The sequence below is a fragment of the Podarcis vaucheri genome (genome assembly GCF_965113315.1).
Source record: "Podarcis vaucheri genome assembly, chromosome: Z".
Taxonomy (NCBI): Eukaryota; Metazoa; Chordata; class Lepidosauria; order Squamata; family Lacertidae; genus Podarcis; species Podarcis vaucheri.
Genome location: NC_138758.1, coordinates 51,360,166 through 51,379,298, shown reverse-complemented (window position 1 = coordinate 51,379,298; position 19,133 = coordinate 51,360,166). Strand labels below are relative to the sequence as shown.

The 19,133-nt window shown below is 42.8% G+C and overlaps 1 protein-coding gene across 4 annotated transcripts in view; it reads left to right on the top strand.

Annotated features, from left to right (window-relative positions):
- DENND1A (DENN domain containing 1A) overlaps positions 1-19,133 on the top strand; it is a 268,662-nt gene that overhangs the window by 46,234 nt on the left and 203,295 nt on the right. For all 4 annotated transcript variants that reach the window (XM_082208835.1, XM_082208833.1, XM_082208834.1 and 1 more), the window contains exon 3: positions 18,575-18,618. In XM_082208835.1, coding sequence (XP_082064961.1) covers positions 18,575-18,618 — 44 coding nt within the window. The remainder of the gene's footprint in view (positions 1-18,574; positions 18,619-19,133) is intronic.

Here is a 19,133-nt window from a genome sequence, read left to right as displayed (position 1 = left end):
TATCTGTTTTTGGGATTTAGTGACAAACACAAAGCCTATATGTCTCTGAATATTGGTTTCTGGGAATTACCGTATTTTTTGCCCTATAGGACACACTTTTCCCCCTCCAAAAATGAAGGGGAAATGTGTGTGCAGGCTTTCGCTTCAGGACGCTCTGCGCAACCCTCGGGAGACCGGCGCCACGGCGCCACTTCGTGCCTGCCTCCCGATGGATGCGCAGAGCTGCCTGCAGTCCCGGGGCGAGTGCAGCTCTGCGCAGCCATCCAGAGCGGGGCGCGAAGTTGCGCCCGCCTCCCAATGGCTGCGCAGAGCTGCCTGCATCCCAAAGCCTGGGGAGACCGGCGCGACTTACCGCTGGCCTCCCTAGGCTAACAGATAGCAGGCTGTTCTCAGGGCTGGGATTGGGGGAAGCTCGGGCTTCCCCCGCGCCAGCCCCGTGCCTGGGGGGGGGAAAATAAATTTTTTCTTTATTCCCCCCCCCAAAAAAAACTAGGTGCGTCCTATGGGGCGGTGCGCTCTATGGGGCGAAAAATACGGCACCTGTGGGCAGAGTGCTGTTGTGTCCCAGGTCTACCTTCATGTTTCCCATAGGCATCTAGTTGGCTCCTGGAAGAACAGGAAGCTGGACTAGATGAGCCATTGGCCTCATCCAGCAGGCGCTTGCGTTCTCAGTCTACAAAGCGTAAAGGCATGATAGATTTCTTCTGGGATATTAGGGTTTTTCCTGTTTCTGCTGAGCTCTGTTTTGTGCAGTTGCAACAGCTCTGAGACTTTCTTTGGGAGCAGAAACCGATAAACCGATGTACAGTGGTACCTCGCAGGACGAAATTAATTCGTTCCGTGAGTTTTTTCCTCTTGTGGTTTTTTCGTCTTGCGAAGCACGGTGTCGGAAAAGTTTTGGAAAAGCTTCAAAAATCACCAAAAATCATCAAAAAAGGCTACCACACCGCGGTCTATGAGTTGCTCCTCGAAGTCAAGTCGCAACTGTATTAACGGTGTTAAGAAAAAGGAAACAAACTTGCAAGATGTTTTCGTTTTGCGAAGCAAGCCCATAGGGAAATTCGTCTTGCGAAGCGCATCAAAAACCGCAAAACCCTTTCGTCTAGCGAGTTTTTCGTCTTGCGAGGCATTCATCTTGCGGGGCACCACTGTATTGGATCCCAAAGGATATCTTTTCTCTCTTCCATGCTGAGGTGTTTTGAAATAAATGAAAAAATATTTATCTGCACCTCTGTATCTGTTATTCCAACTGCCTGGTTTAGGAATATCTCATCTTAACATCCATCAGCCTGCTTTGTGTTTGAAACTTGGTTGTGTTTCTGCCAATTTGGCCCCTTCAGAGCTCACTCCCTTTCCAGGATCATTAATGAGTCTCTCAAAGGACACACAGGGGCCAGTGCAGATCTGGGGGTGCCCTGCTGCTTTTCCTCTCTCCATTGAGAAAATTGGGCATTTATTCCTCCCCTTTGTTTCCGTATCTTTTCACTGGTTGCTGATCCATGAAAAGGCTCTCCTTTCTTACCCTGAGTCTACTACTTAGCCTCCTGAAAGCCTTTGCCAAAGGATTTTTCCAGGTTCTTTCTGCAAATCCAGGCAAGCCACGAACTGCCCTTTACCATATGCTTGTTGACGTGTTGGAAGGGCGCAGATATTCTTGAAAGCTCCCATTCTTTCCCCTTTCCAATTGTCTTCTGCTTTGAGGGGGACCTTTTCCAGTTCTCCTGGATCAGTTATATGGGATGCATTGATAGCAAGTGCAGTCTCCCATCAAAAAAGAGAGAAAAGGAACAGCCATGAAGCCTGTTCTTAGAGGTGTGCAGTACAGAAATATTATGACGGTACTACTTCTGAAGATCAAACCTATTTCAGGGAATAACAAAGGCAAGCTCCTGTAGGAAGATTCCACGTGCCCACACAGTTTCTAATACAAACAAATACTGCCTTTAGAAATAATAATAATTCTGTATGCCTAATGCGCTTTCAGAAAGAGCACCTATTCATTAGTGGAAAGGTGTGGAGAGCGAGACACTTCTAAGACTGCTAACCCTGCGCTGCCGAGGAGCTTCACCTTATTCCTGATATAAATTGGCTCTTAGAAGTACAAAAGCACTAATAAGTTTTTCATTGTTCATATTTTTGCACGCTCCCTAGCATAGCCATTCATTTTTATGGATGCTGCCTTCTGCAGGATATGCTGAAATAGATTAGTTTTGAGAGAAGAGCCCATGTACTGAACCTTGAAAAAGCAGGATATAAAGAATTCGAACGTATTACTCTTCTCCCTTAAAAGTTGCTATATTAGCCACTGGTTTGGTATATAGCAGATCGTCTTGAGTTCCAAGCTCAGCTTCCTTGCATATGATGACCTTTGCATGACTGCAGTTCAACAGCTGCAGAATATTCGGCGCAATTAACCGTGGAGTCCACAATTTGTTCCATGATTTCTGGACACCTTGTGTGTAGGAATGGGGGCCTTTAAAACTCCTTTTTATGAGGGATGCTTTACACTGTGTAGCTCAGCCTTTGAACATAATGAGAGCCTATTGGACCAGGTCAGTGGCCCGTCCAGCCCACCTTCCACCAGCCCCAGCCAGTTCAAAATATCCGGAGGGCACAAGGTCGGCAAAGGTTTAATGTAGCTGCTATAGTTCAACCTTGGAGCAACTGGAAATTACCTTTGATGTAGTGAATATGGGGCAATTGCATAAGGATAAGTTTTGAGGTGGGTGGGACCATACTTTCTGTTTCAACACAACGCCTGACACTCTGTGGGGTCAGGATGAGGTTGCCTTTTCCCAACTTCTTACCTTAGCCCAATTGCAACAACATTTCGGAACAGCAAAAATGGCTAGGTGTTTGATGTGCTGGTTATTTTCCACCACCCGCTTCTTCCAGGCAGACATTTTTCTAAACATTTCTGTCGCCTCTGAGATATCAGTTTGGCACTTTTGAGCAGGAAGTACTCCAAAACTGAAAGTTATCTCTCAGGCCTGTATTCTGTGTTGTGGAACATTTTCTTCTCTTATCCTGGCTGCGTAGAGTTCTGTGAAAATCTGTTGAATAACCTTTTGGATTTGGGAAGGATATTTGTCCAAATTAATTATTCTGGAGTCTCAGACTTTCTTTTTTCTTTTAAATTGATTTTTAATTTCAAGTAACAAAACATACCCATACAAAATAGAACTCAGTAGTTGTACAGAAAAGGGAGGAAAAATAGTGGCTTCTGATTGTAGTTTTAGATGTTCCAAGAAAGGCAGTCAAATGAAAGTGTGTCTCCATAAGGTTCTGTGAGTTGATCAAGGGTGAAAATCATGCTCAATTGTCTTAACAAAGTCAATACAGTGGTGCCCCGCAAGACGAATGCCTCGCAAGACGAAAAACCCGCTAGACGAAAGGGTTTTCCGTTTTTCGATGCGCTTCGCAAGACGAATTTCCCTATGGGCTTGCTTCGCAAAACGAAAAAGTCTTGTGAGTCTTGCGATTTTTTTCGCTTTTTTGCCCCTTTTTCTAAGCCGCTAATAGCCTTTTAGCCGCTAAGCCTCTAAGCCTTTAATAGCCGCTAAACCGCTAATAGCTCTAATCTGCTAAGCCGCTAATAGGGTTGCTTCACAAGACGAAAAAACCGCTAGACGAAGAGACTCGCGGAACGGATTAATTTCGTCTTGCGAGGCACCACTGTAAAATGATACCATGTCATCTAGGACGTGTGGGTCTTCCCTCCCACAACTAAAATTTTATTTATGGAACGGTTAATTTGCCCATAATATGCCCAATGTCACATACTCGCAGAATCCAGGCTTTAAAAAGATTTGCATTTAAATTTTTTATTTTTTTTTTGCTATCACCAGTCTAGCTACAGTTAATAAATGGAGGATGAGGTCTTTATTGGTTATGTTATCTATTGGAGGAGTAAAATAAGATAGTAGGGCCGATTTTGGTTTAGTTCTAGTGATTATCCCTTCTTTTGCTTCATTGTTTGATAAACTTTTTTTTGCAAAAGGAAATAATTTTTGGACAAAACCACCACATGTGTACTCCAGAGCCAGGTAAATTGCTTTCCCACCAGCAAAGTTTGGATGTGTTACGATTAATTCCATATAATATGGCCAGGCACATGTACCAGTGATGTGCTATCTTCAAAGCATTTTCTTAATTTATAATTGAGACAGATCCAAATGTTAGTTTATTCCAAATTTGTTCCCATAGCGGTTCCTCTAATTCTCCAAAATCTTTTCCCTGTTTCAGTCTTGATGAAGTGAGAGGATGGGTAGGCTGGTTGTGTTGAGTAGTTGCTCAAAACCATTTAAGCTGAATAATGCTTGAGTCCTTTTATTTGGCTGATTTAGAAAATGTATAATCTGGTGTATCTCTAACCAGCCACATGGTATATCTCCCAATATAAAATTCATTTCTGGAGCTGTAGGAGTCTTTTGATTAGTGTAGATTAGAAGAAGTCTCTGAGTTTATATAATCCTACCTAACAAATGAGCCTTATTTGGCTGCTGTGCGAAAGGAAGAGTGTTGAGCTATTGAGACTAAAGGGGAATCAAAAGGTAAAAGTTTCAGTCTCCATTCCTTTCATATGGTCAAATCTGATTTTAGTAAGGGCTTAATGTCTTCTAGTGTCTTCTTGTTCATTTTTCTGAAAAGGAAGAGATCACATCAAGTCTTGACCTCTATCATCATCCATTTTTAACCAAGGGACCTGGTCTGAGCCTTGTAAAATCAAAAGGATATTGTGTAAGTGAGTGGAGTCTTTATACCATTTTAGGTTAGGTATTGCTATACCTCCTCCTTTCTTGATTCTATAAAGGGCTTAATGAGGTAGCCAAGGTCTCTTGTTGGCATGAATAAAATTTAGTAGATTCTTTTTGCCAGCTATTGACGTGACAGATGGGTATGCGTATTTGTAAGACTCGGAGTGAGTAAAGAAGTTGCGCTAAGATCAGTTAGTCTGCTGATGTGGAAGGCAGTCTATGTTTCTTGTGTTTGCATTTGTCCATCCATAAATCAGTTGTTCCATAAATCTGTTTCTGCGTTAATCTGTGTTTTAAAAATAATCTGCATAAAATTTGGATTTAAGTAGGCATTTCTAAACTTACTGTCTCTCTACTTTTTTGATATATTCAGAATCCTTTTCTTAAAAGCTGAAAACTGTGTTGGAACATTTGGGAGTTCACACATTTGTCTGGAAGGTACAGATCAGTTTGCTGGGAAGTCTGAATTCCACAAGGTGGTTGGATATTTTGAAGGTTATCATTCTCAACAATCATAAGAAATAACTAAGTCTAAGAAATAACTGCTTATACAGTCAAACATTGGTTCCTGAACAGCTCTGTTTTGGAATGCTTTGGCTCCCAAATGCCGAAAACCCAGTTTTCGAACGTTTTTTCAAAAGCTGAACTTCTGACGCGGCTTCTGCTTGAGTGCAGGAAGCTCCTGCAGCCAATTGGAAGCTGCACCCTGGTTTTCGAACAGTTTCAGGAGTCGAATGGACTCCTGGAACGGATTACGTTCGACAACCGAGGTTTGACTGTACAGTGGTACCTCTGGTTGCGAATGGGATCTGTTCCGGAGGCCCGTTCGCAACCTGAAAAGAAAGCAACCCGTGTCTGTGCATCTGTGCACGCGTGGGTCACAATTCGCCGCTTCTGCACATGTGTGTGAATGTGCGTGACGTCATTTTGCGTGTCTGCACATGCGTGAGCGGCGAAACCCGGAAGTAACCCTTTCCAGTACTTCTGGGTCGCCGCGGGACGCAACCTGAAAATGTGCAATCTGAAGCAAACATAACATGAGGTATGACTGTATATGATATTCAGTAGTGATTCTCTTGACCATCTGCATGATGGCTTATTTGGTATTGTTCCTTTTGCCTCAGGATTAAGAAGAAGAAAAAACACCACAAAACAAAACTGATGTTGCAAATGTTAGATTTATTTGAAGTGACATTTTATGGGATCAGGGAATTTTTACGGGAAATATATTATGGGATCAGGGATTAAGTGTAAAGGGAACTTCTGGCACTTTTATAACAATTAAAGATCCAACTTTAGCCAATCTTGTAACTTTCTAGCCCTTGTTCAGTATTTCTCTCTCACTTTGATTCCTTTTTAAGGAACTTTTGGTTTCCTGCACAACTTCTTTTGTTTTTTCCCCTTGGTAAACTGTTGCTGCATCCCAATAAGTTCTACTACAGAGCTTCAGCATCACAATTTATTATTTGCATTCTTTTCTTCTTGCTTTATCTTGAAGACTGCAGCTACAATATGAGTAGCTTTTACATGCTTTATACTCCGCCCCCCCTCTATAGATCCATGGGAGGGTGTTCAGTTTCATAGCAGGTTTAGCCCATCCTATTGAAGTAATAAGTGAGGGGGGAAAGTATTTGATCCCCTGCTAAATTTCCCCATTTGCCTTCTGATGAAGAAATGACTAGTCCATAATTTTAATGGTAGGTTTATTGTAGCTGTGAGAGACAGAATAACAACAGGAAAAACCCCCAGAAACCCTGAAGACAAAAGTCAGAGATTGTGATGTGTATTATAATGAGTGAAATAAGTATTTGATCCCTTTGCAAAAGATGACTTAGTACTTGGTGGCAAAACCCTTGTTGGCAATTACAAAGGTCAGACATTTCTTGTAGGTGGCCACCAGGTTTGCACACATCTCAGGAGGCATTTTGTCCCACTCCTCTGGGACAAATGGCTAGGCCACTCCAGGACCTTAATGTGTTTCTTCTTGAGCCACTCCTTTGTTGCCTTGCCAATGTGTTTTGGGTCATTGTCATGCTGGAATACCCGTCCTCGACCCATTTTCAATGCCCTGGCTGAGGGAAGAAGGTGCTCACCCAAGATTTGATGATACATGGTCCCATCCATCGTCCCTTCGATGCGGTGAAAGTGTCTTGTCCCCTTAGCAGAAAAATACCTCCAAAGCATAATATGTCCCCCTCCGTGTTTGACAGTGGAGGTAGTGTTCTTGGGGTTGTAGGCCAAACACGGCAAGTTGAGTTGATGCCAAAGAGCTCGACTTTGGTCTTATCTGGCCACACCACTTTCACCCAGTTCTCCTCTGGGTCATTCAGATGTACATTGGCAAATTGCAGATGGACCTGTACGTGTCCTGTCTTCAGCAAGGGGACCTTGCAGGCTCTGCAAGATCTCAGTCTTTCATGGCGTAGTGTGTTACCAACTATTTTCATGGTGACTATGGTCCCAGCTGTCCTGAGATCATTGACAAGTTCCCTCCGTGTAGTTCTGGGCTGCTTCATCACTGTTCTCATGATCATTGCAACTCCACAAGTTGAGATCTTGCATGGAGCCCCAGACCGAGAGAGGTTGAAAGTTATTTTGTGTTTCTTCCATTTGCGAATTATTGCACCGACTGTGGTCACCTTTTCACCAAGCTGCTTGGCAATAGTCTTGTAGCCCAGTCCAGCCTTGTGCAGGTCTACAATCTTGTCCCTGGCATCCTTGGACAGCTCTTTGGTCTTGGTCATGGTGGCTATTTTGGAATCTGCTTGATTGATTACTTCTGTTGACAGGTGTCTTTTGTACAGGTACTGTAACGAGCTGGGATTACAGGTAAGACCTCTTCCTTACAGCAGGTGCTTCTAATCTCAGCTCGTTACATACAGTGAAGATACCAGGTAGATCTCCTATTACACTTTCATATTGCTTGCACTATGTCAGCAAAGCAAATATTTTACTACTCCCAATTTTCTATAGAACTTCACATATTTTACAGCTGATACACCAGTCATAGGCAAACTCTGGCCCTCCAGATGTTTGGGATTACAATTCCCATCATCCCTGACCACTGGTCCTATTAGCTAGGGATCATGGGAATTGTAGTCCCAAACATCTGAAGAGCTGGAGTTTGACATTTGATCAAAGGATGTCTGCTGGGCAGATCGTATGATGGTTTTAGTAATTTAAAAGCTTCCTGCCAGTGTGCATTTCTTGACAGAGGTATTCCAGAATAATATACTGGTCTTGCAAGAGCTTGGTCAATTCCCCCCCCCCCCGATCTTCACGTGTCACCTTGCCCACAAATAAAGCTATTGAGTATTTTTGGGATGAAGTTGTTTACCTGAGGATGCTGACTGGGCAACCATTTGTGAAATTGCTGATGTTGCAGAAGGAGTAGAAAGGAGACTTCTGGAATGAGAACATTGGGGAAAGCAACTTGTACTTTCATCATTATGGTCCATTTTGCTGAGGAGGGAGAATAATTTTATAACTAGCTTGCGGGTAAACACTAAGCTACCGGTGATGGTGGCTTGCAATAGGACTTGGACACAGGCTACCTGAAAGTCTGTATCTCCCAGGTGTTAAGAACCTCAGGTGAGTGTTTCTCTTGGTTCTGTCAACATCAGATACATGGTTGATGGTGGCAATGGGCTAGTGCCCATTGGACTGGAGGCTGTGGTATGAATGGTGTCCTGCTCCTGTGCTGGTCATGGAGGAACAAACCTTGTGGCTAGTACAGAATTCCTGGTCACCTATGTTTGCTAGGTGAATTGTTAAAATATATATGGCTTAGATTAATAATAGACTTGTAGAGCTGGAAGGGACCACAAGTGTGGGGCTCAGACCCTTGACCCTGAGATTAAGAGTCTCATTCTCTAACAACTGAACTGACTTCCTCAAGGTACCTGCTCTTGGCAGATTCTGGGTTTTGATTGCAAGACTTAGTGTTTTAGATTTCAGAGGTCAAGTTTTGGGATCTCAAACCTGGCAGGGCAACAAGTGAGCTTCGTGAAGATTCAGATCTTACATCCATGCACTTTTTGCCAAAGGCTGCAATGCTGACGGTCTCTCCCCCCCCCCAAAAAAGTTGTTTCCTCCTGGAAGCCAAATCTTCCAATGCTGGCTGTAGCTGATGGAGTCCAACAGCATTTGGGAGGCCACAGGTGCCTATCCCTGATGTATAACTTGTATGGGCTTCCTTTTGAGTTGAAGGATCATTTGAGCAGAATAAAAAGTTTGGTTTATTTTTCCAGTGGCAAGGCTCCAGCTATTTTTGCCTGTGTCAGCTCTCTAAATGTTCCCAGCGCTATGGCCTGCTTATTTTCTAGTTGCAAGGCTGCACTGAGCCATAGCTGGCACACAAAGAGAAGCAATTGTTACTTCGTGCTTGCAGTGTCAACACTGCATTGCAGACCACAGTACTGCATTAGTAAGCAGCACACACTAAACAGTGGTTTGTAGGGACAGTCACATATAGGATTGGGTTTCACACTGAGCTGGACTGAGCTGGATTTCCCCTGTCAAGGACATACTGGGTTCAAAAAGATCAAATATAAGAGTCTTACTCATCTGACCAAGCGTCCCATCTCTTCCAGCATTTGGTTTCCAGCACTGGCCAGCCAGATGACCTTGTGAAGCCCAGCCTAAGCAGGGCATGAAGGCAGCAGCAATTCCCTGTGGTTTGTTGCCAGCACCCTGCTGCATATGGCCTCTTAGTGTGGATTTCCCATTTAGATATTGTGGGTAATATTGTTAGATGACTTCTTTGTGAATCTGTCCATGCCTCATCTCTTTAAAGCCTAATGGACACCACAGCAAAACATGTAGGCAATGACGTTTGAAAGCTTTCAGAGATAGGCTCTGGCACGTATAATAAGCAGTTTCAGGGGCCAGTTTGTAATATGACGAAAGCAGGTCACGGCTGTCACCCACCCAAAATGTCACCTGTTATTTTTTCCATCTCTCTCCTCCTTTTCTGATACCACATTTTCCTTTTTGTGTTGTCACATTTCTGCTTCTTTCTCTTGCTAGAGCAAAATGTCCTAAATGAAAGCTTTCTCTGTCAGGGTGAGATAACATTTTGTCAGGTAGAGGAGAGATTGGAGAGCAGCGTTCTACACCTCTCTGAGCCCCGTGGTGGGAGGGCAGGATGAAAAGGCACGAGCGCTGCTCCTTGGGTGAACCCCCTTTCTACTGGATGTCAGCTGTACACTTTGAGTCTGTTTGTAGGTTAATTATGGTGGTGGCATAAAAGCGTTTTCCAAGTTATTTGTATGCTTCTGGCAGCAAAGTCTCATTTTTAAGCATTGGTGGGGTGTAGGAGGAGGTAATTGTAGAAATAAACCCCAACCCACATGTAGGCGCACTTTTGCTTGCTTTCATTGACAATAGTTTATTATACAACAGCTGATGCATTTAGTATTTGTGGATTCCCTTAATTGATGACTGTACTAGTTTCAGAGCAGAGCTCTCGCAAGTGAAGACAATAGGTCAGTGTCTACTCTTCATGCATAAATAGCCGGAGACATGCCGATTGTGTCTGAAGGGTAGGATTCGTTGTTCCCGTGGAGTAGTAATCTTTCCCATGAATGGAGGCTTGGTCAGCCGGTCGAAGGTGGATTGTGCTTTTCCTTGTCCTGCATCCTGCTGATTCAGAGGCTTGTGTTTGCATCAATTAAGTACATGCGCAAGGAAGAACAGGGCCAGAGTTTCCTTTCACAATACGGGGATACTCTAAAATGCGCTTCAGCAGTGAGTTATAAAGCACATGTACTGTAGCTCTTTCTTGAAGATCCAGTTCTTACCATGCCAAATAAAACATAAGAAAAGTAAATAATTATCCCATTAATTCCAGCAGACATATTTTATTTCACTTTCTCTTACTTGCAATTACCCCTCCCCCTTTTTGCCCCTGTTGTTGTGATAGGCCGTACGGAGGCTTGCAGCCTGCAACTGTGCTAAACGGTTGGGAAGAAAGTAGCGTTTCATTTTGTTTCAGCAAGTGCTAGAGTTCGTAGCATGTTCCCATAATTTTTGCGTAGAGTTGTAAGGATTCGAGTTTCCCTGCTCAGTTCTGTGTTTTGGAAAGGGAGGAAATACTGAGCGCAGGGTTAACCTGTGATGATGTGGAGGAAGCCGGAATGGCTTGGCAAATGATGTTCTCTTGTATACTCAGATGACCCCCCCCCTTTTACACAGCCAGACCCGTCCCAAAGGCCCGGGGTGGGTGACAATAAGTTTTTAAAAAGACATATGCATAATGAAAATCGAACTATGAACAGCTGTAAATAGCCAAGTGGTCACAGTTTTTATAGTTCTCAGCGAATTCAGATGGTAGTTTCAATTTTCTAAAGACTTACGAATATCAGCAATCGTGTTATTTTACTGGCGTGTTGCACCTTGGTGCAGGGAGAGGAGCCTTTGAAAGGTGAGCAGCAGCACAGAGCCTCCAAATTCCAGCTGGAGAGATGCAATTTTTCCGGTATGGATGATCTTAAGCATAAGCCACATTGTTGAAACTCTGGCCTTGTGGTTGAAGGTTGCACCAAAACATCTCTTTCGATTTGCTGAATTTTGGTATCCAAGTGACACGGAAATGGTCACAGAAAAGAGCAGTCACAAACATGCAGCGGATTCCCACCCTGTCATCTGGAAAATTAAATCAGGTTCCAGTTTGGGATTAACACTGAGGCTGCAGGGAAGGGCAGGTAGTGTCTTAAATGGCATGAAATTGCAGAATGCGATTAAAACCCCCACAAATTTCTGCTTTAAGGTCTTTGTTAAGGATGTTTCCCTACCGCTGGGCATTAACAATGGTCTGCATTAACAAATATATTAACTGCATTTGGCAAATTAAAGCTCAGTTGGATATGTGATAAATAGTGGAAGGCACTAGGTCATGAACACACTAGATCTATTACTCCAAAAGGAGTTTATATAAGCAGTTTAATGCTGTTTTGTAGTCGTCCTGTCTCCAGAATGTGTTATATGAAGGAACAAAAGTCCAGTTTGAGGTGAAATACCACGCACAAACTAGCCTGATCTAATTTTCATCCTTTTTTGAATGTTCAGGGTAAGCTGTAAACCCTTTTAAAACCTGTAGATAAACTCTAAAAGACACACACAAGACAGCAGGGTCAGGGAAAGTAAGTAAGCTGAAATTTTTTTCTTAGTAAGCTTGCATAGGATTTTGTTGCATATGCAGTGGTACCTCCAGTTGTGCACAGGATCCGTTCCAGAGCTCCGGTCGGATCCTAAGGAATGTGCAACTGGAGGTGCCTGTTCTGCGCATGTGTGCGGCGCGGTAGAGCGCTTCTGCGCATGCGTGCAGGGTGAAACCTGGAAAAATACTTCCAGGTTTGCCGCGTGTGTAACCTGAAGGATATGCAACCAGAGGTGTGCGTATCCACAGGTACCACTGTATAATGCAAAACTGGAACTCAGCATGTGGACAAAGTGAATAGGCAAAACACTGGCCACATAACTGAGCGGTTGCTAGTATTCCGTTATTTAAAACTAGAAATAGATTGTTTAAAAGGAGAACAGAAGCCGGTCTGAATTTCAAAATTCAGCCACCAGATCTTGCCTCTGCCAGCTTATATAACCAGCATATTTTTATAATGCAGGAAGTATTCTCTCTCCCCAACTACCCACCTAAGAAAAGAATGAAACTGAAGGGACATTTTTGTATTCCCACTGGGGCAGTGAGCTAATTCATGTTTTACAGCACAAGAAAACAAAGCTTCTAATGGGAGACACAAATTGTTTTAAAATGTAGGCAGCCTTCTTAAGTAATCTGTAAATGCTTTATTGGTGCAAACCCCACATTTTGGAAAGATCTCATTATGGCTTTTCCATGGTAATTTCTAAATGCCGTAATTCCCCTCCCTTTTTTAAAATTTTCCCAGTTATTCATATATGTGGTATGAAGCTTAGATATACCGTATTTTTCGCTCTATAAGATGCACCAGACCACAAGACGCACCTAGCTTTTGGAGGACGAAAACAAGAAAAAAAATATTCTGAATCTCAGTAGCCAGAACAGCAAGAGGGATCACTGCACAGTGAAAGGAGCAATCCCTCTTGATGTCCTGGCTTCTGTGATAGCTGCGCAGCCTGCATTCGCTCCATAAGATGCACACACATTTCCCATTACTTTTTAGGAGGGAAAAAGTGAGTCCTATAGAGCAAAAAATACGATATTTAAAACTTTGTGGCACATCAGAAACATTTGTCTGCACTTCTCTCCTGGAAGAAGAAAAAACAGTCAAGAAATATATCCTGGTTTTAATGGCTTTCCAAACCATTGTTTAAGCATCACGTGGAGTTGGTCATCAGGGATGGAAAACCTGCAGTTCTCCAGACCTTGCTGGAGTACAGCTCCCTTCACCCTTGACCAATGGCAATGCTGACTGAGGCTGATGAAAGTTAAGAATCCAGCAACAACTGAAGGGCCACAGGGTTCCCATCCTTGGTCTAAACAGAGATTTAAATTTATATATAGAATAATTGATGCTTTTGAATTCTGGTGCTGGAGGAGACTCTTGAGAGTCCCATGGAATGCAAGAAGATGAAACCTCTCCATTCTTAGGGAAATCAGCCCTGAGTGCTCACTGGAAGGACAGATCCTGAAGCTGAGGCTCCAAGACTTTGGCCACCTCATGAGAAGAGAAGACTCCCTGGAAAAGATGTTGGGAAAGATGGAGGGCACAAGGAGAAGGGGACAACAGAAGACGAGATGGTGGGACAGTGTTCTTGAAGCCACCAGCATGAGTCTGACCAAACTGCGGGAGGCAGTGGAAGACAGGAGTGCCTGGCGTGCTCTGGTCCAGGGGGTCACGAAGAGTCGGACACGACTAAACAACAAAATAGAAGTTCACAGATGCAAGCATATCCTTTCATGAAGATCAGCTTTCCCTAGTCTGGTACCTTCCAGATATTTTGGACTCGGGTTCCCCTAAGCCTTGCCAGCACACTCATGCAGTGCAGAACACCAGGAAGCCACCAGGCAGGAGAACGTTATAGAGAAAGAGCCCTGATTAAAAACTTGGGCATTGGTTTGATGAGGTCCTTTGCTGTGGAGATCCAAGCTGTCATACCACTGTACTGTTATTTTTAAAATGCCCTCTGAATATTCAGTATACTTAAAATATATTTAAACTTGTGGGCTTGCTTGTGGGCTTCCCAGAAGGATTCACCGGGGCTCTGCTTATCATCTTTTATCCATGCATCATTGAAGCTACCTTGTGTCTAGAATTAATGAATCAGTTTTAAACACAAACCTTCATTAGAACACCTTTTTCATTGAACCCTGGGTTTTTGCATGCAGACACACATGTTGAATGCCCAGAGTTTTACTTAGAGACACTCTCATTGAATTTTGATTTGCTAGCTCCTCGTAACATTGCGCTCCTTGCATCATCATGCTTTTGAGGGCCACCGTTCATAGGTTAACCTTAGAATTATTAACTTCACCTAAACCGGCTGGTGGTACCAAATCATCCTGGTTTTCAATGGGAAAATGTTTTTCCCCGCTTGTGTTATTTTGCACATTTATATCCCTCCTTCCCTCCAGGGAGCTCAAAGTGGCTTACATTCTTCTCTACCCATTTTGTCTTCAAAACAATCCTGTGCGGAAGGTCAGGCTGAGAGTGACCGGCCCAGTGAGCTGAGTAGCGATTTGAACCCTTTTCCCCCAGGCCCCTAGTCCAGCACTCTGGCTCCTGCATCACACTGTCTCTCTGAAGAGAGGAGCAGTTTTCCCACTCTCTTCCTGGGTTTGTAAAAGCCTCGGTTTGAGGGGTTTAGGAGCTGGGCCAAGATCCAAGAGGCAGCACAGTGTGGTGCTGAGCGTATCAGAGTAGGATTTGAGTCCCCCAGGTTCTAAACCCCACTTAACCAGAAAATATGAAAATATGAGGGTGTTGACATTAGCCCTGTCGTTCTCTTTCAGCCTGACCTAGCTCACAGAATTGTTGTGGGGATAAAATGTGGTTGTGGGAATCATATCTTGGGCTTCCTGAAGGAAGAGGGGGGTAGGGGATATAAATCCAATAAATAAAAATTCTGTAAGATATTCAGGAGTTAGGAGGGGTAACACAACAAGCTCCCTTTCCCTTTAATAAGACCAATGTTAAAGTAAAGGGTATGTTTGCTGGTTGCTTTCCCCCAGTATCTACATCTTGCTCTTCAGCCATGAACGCCTCAGGATGGCTCACAATTAATAAAAAATAGCACAATCCTTGTCCACATGCCACAAAAGAAAAAAAGGGCTGGGAAGAGGAAAACAAGCAATCTGTTCTAATATTACCTACCTGAAGCCTTTGAAAAGCATAAGGGTTAGGAATATAATCATAGAATCATGCAGCTGGAAGGGTCCACAAGGGCCATCTAGTCCAGCGCCCTGCAAGACAGGAATCTCAGCTAAAGTATCCTGGGCAGGTGGCCACCCAGCCCCTGCTTAAAAACCTCCGAGAAAGGAGAGTCCACTACCTCCCGAGGGACACCGTTCCACTGTCAAACAACCCTTACTCTCAGAAAGCTTTTCCTGATGTTGAGTCTGAATCTCCTTTCTTTATAACTTGAAGCCATTGATTCGAGTCCAGAACAGGAGAAAGCAAGTTTGCTCTTCCATGTGACAGCCCTTGAGATATTTGAAGATGGCTATCGTATCTCCTCTCAGTCTCCTCTTGTTTTCTTGTTCAGTCTTGACTGCCTAGCTTAGTTCTGTATGTACTTCTTGCTAGCTTTAGTTTTTTCTTTTGATTGGTTTTTTAAAATTATTGTTCTTTGGAAGCTGACTTACGTTGTATTTTCAAGGTAAGGGAGTCCTGTGGAACAGGGTCTTAGGCTTCTGTTCTTCTACATGGCTTGCATGGACTGAAGGTTGCCAAGCAGCTCTGATGTGTACAGACCAAGTATTTGAAGAGGACATCCAATTCTTTATTGAGGTTGCATTGGTTCTGGTTCTTGGTGACCAAAAGAAGAGTAGGAGAGCAAGATGCACACTGACCTTTGTGTGGTAGGTTGTGCTGGATTGAGTGGGGAGTGGCAGGGAAAGGAAGTGTCCATTGTTGAATGACAGAGCGCCTGCTTTTCACCCAGAAACTCAGGGTGCACCCTCTGGCATCTCCAGCATGAAGGATGTTGAGTAGGAGGGCTTCCTAGAGGCAGTTGGTTGACCACTGTGAGTTTAGAATGCTGGACTAGTCAAAACATTTAGTCTGATTTACAAGAGCCCTTCTTACTGCCCGTGTAGGGCAGCTACAAAAGAAACCCCTACCTGAATATTGGGAAGAAGAATATGCTTTGTAGCACATGAATGTGTTACTATGAAATAGGAGGAAGTCCCATATCATAAAAGTAGAGGTATTGCAAAGATCCCCTATTCTGGAGTTCTGTGTGTATTCCTATGTGTCCATCAGTGCACAAATGCAAAGTTGGCTTCTCCGTTCACTTCAAAGGAGGGACAAAGGGGGTTCACACAGTAGACTCACACAACTCACACTGTGTGTAAGTTGGGTGTGCCTAAACCAGGCATGTTCAAAGTCCGTCTCAGGGGGCCTAATCCGGCCCGCTGGCCTCTGTGGCAGCTTATTTCCTGAGGTAAAATCCCAAAAAACCTCAACAATTCCAACCCTAAAAAAAGCTCAACAAGTTCATCAAATCTGGCCCTCTTTGAAAAAAGTTTGGACACCACTGGAACCCTTTGAATTCAGTAGGATTGGGTATACTTCACTTTCACTGGACCGTCAATAGTCCATATGCTTTTCTGAAACCAGCTCGCTCATGCTACTCTCTGCAGACTGTTAACCGAAAGTGCTACAGTACAACACATATATTTAGCAATCTTTTAATTTTTTCTTTGGAAGCTGTAAGAGTAGAGTGGAAGATTTGAGTTAAAATATCTTGAAGGCAACTCCAGGGATGAGCACTAGAATAAGTAGCCAAAACAATGAAAGATATAAAGAAGACTGGATACTATTTACAGAATATATGGAAAAGCGTTATAAGCAAACAATTTACCTAGCAGGATGGTAAATTTTTCAGCAGAGTAAGAAATAAATAAAGTATATAAAAGTGGTGGCGATAGATGGGGTGAACTAAGAAAACACAAAGAAAAAAGGGGTTAAAAGGAACCATGGAAAGAGAGGATAGGAAGTCAAGGAATGTTTTCTGATTTTTTGTTGATTATTTAAAATCTTTGAAAGGAAATACTTTTCTTTGTTGTATTGTTTTTGTTTATGCTTTGGAATGTTATCAGAAAAGCAAATGAATAAAATATGTAAAAATATATATATTGAAGGCTAATCTATTTCATAACTGATGATTGTGAGTCTAATATTCTGCCATCTTCTGGATAAGTTACTTCATGTCTTGATCTCCCTCTTCCCCGCCCTGTGCAAAGGCTCCCTCTCAAGTCCAAAGGCACAATTGAAGGACTGTGATCAAGCTTGCATCCACATGGAAAATTTAATAGCAGCTTCCATCAGTTAGCTTTCTTTCTTTCTTTTTTAAGTACCCTGACTGTACATCTTAAATACTTTGTTGAAAGCAAGTATAGTTTAGTGAAAATTCTGCATCTGCTAACAATTGAACCTGCCAATTAACCAATTTATTAGCAAAACAAACTTTGCCTGTGAGGGAGCTAGGGTGGGTTTGTTTTTTTAAGTATATGATGTATACATCATAAAATTATTCTCTGCCCCACAAGCCTTAACTCTGTCAGAGGGGAGCAGTAATTGAGCAGTAAAGATTGTTTACAAATCCCTGTTCCCTCCATAATGATCAAAACTTGTGGAAACATTTTTTTGTTTGTTGCAGAAATGGAAAGCATCTGGTTAACAATGCATCCTGCATTGCAAGCCCAAAGAATTCAAAATGTGCTCACAATTGTGCCCAAATGTTGGTCTGACAACGGGCTCCCTGAGTAAATGACAACTCCTTGCAAAATTCAAGGCATCTAGTTTTTAATCTATTATTGTTGTAATTATAATTACACTGATAATACGGAACCTGGCAATCCTGGAAACACTGTTAGGAAAAGCAGATGGCCGCAACAGAGTTGTTTTGAGATGGTTTGTCATAGAAATTATTTCTGTCTGGGTTTTGTTTTTTGTTGCTTCTGTTCCATTTTATGCAATTGAACTTGTTCAGAACTACTGCTTCTTATGTCGAACTGCCATGTTTATCCTGAGAAACGATGGCGGGAGAACTTGTGGCTTTTTGGGGAGTGAGGGATGTTACTGGTATAATGATGGCTTAAAACTCGGGCTTCCTAATGTTAAAGTAGTTCCGTGCCACTTTAATTAGATATTTACCAATGATGATCCCTCCCACTTCAGTTTTTAAATAGTCCGCTTTCCCTTCTACCCACACACTTGAGTAAGATGGGGGAAAGCTATGATTGGGTCCCACTGAATTCTGCTGATGGGTTGCCTTTCCCCCACTTAAAGTCCAGTCTTGTAGTTGACTAAAGAGGTGTCTGATTAAAAATAAAGAGTCTAAGCACGATTGGGGCACTGTTCCCTTGCAGCACACGTAGCTGGCAATTTGCACCTGGTTAGGTTTATGCATTAGATAACAGCCTAAAGTTAACAGTAGCATCAGGTCTCTCTAATTTCTTTTTTGTCTTTCTGGAAAGAGGGTAAAAGGAGAGCCTAGAGGAGTCCTTACTTCCTCTTATCCGTGCCTCAGCCTCAGCTGCCCCCCTTGGATCCCCTGCCAGGGCTGCTATCATCTTCTGATCAAATATTAATGTGTGATTCTCTGCTTGCTCACTAATCCAAAGCCAATTAATATTATCTGTCAATTATTTACAGATCCTGAGGTGCGGAGGCAGTTCCCAAAGGACTACAGTGACCAGGTTTGGAATGCGTAATTAATTTTTTACATGACAAAATTCATTTCAGGGTTGTTCAACGTATTATAGCTGTTCTTTTTCCCTTAAAAAACACAAAACAAAATAGAAAGCATTGGGGGGGGCAAAAAGGGAATTGTGATTAGAAACTTAAGATTTTTTTTAAAAAAATGTATACACAACATGTAAAACTTGCATGCATAAACTTGAATAGATGGTTTTGGTTCTCAATAAGGCTTTCCCAATTTCAGAATCTATTTTGAGAAAGCAAATTCATGAATTTCACTCCTTTAAAAAAAAACTTACTTTGCCTTGGAGGTGCTGCAGGCTGCTGTTAGTTACAGAATCCTCATCTCGTTGTTTTAGGGTTTATGAGTTTACTTGGCATCACATCACTTTTTAAAAATTTCATGGTCACATCAAATCTGGCAGAATGATGGAATATAAAAAGGGGAGGGAGTGACTGCATGTAAAATGCCGTGGGAATTTTGCAATTAGTGCTCAGAGCAGAGGGGAAAGGG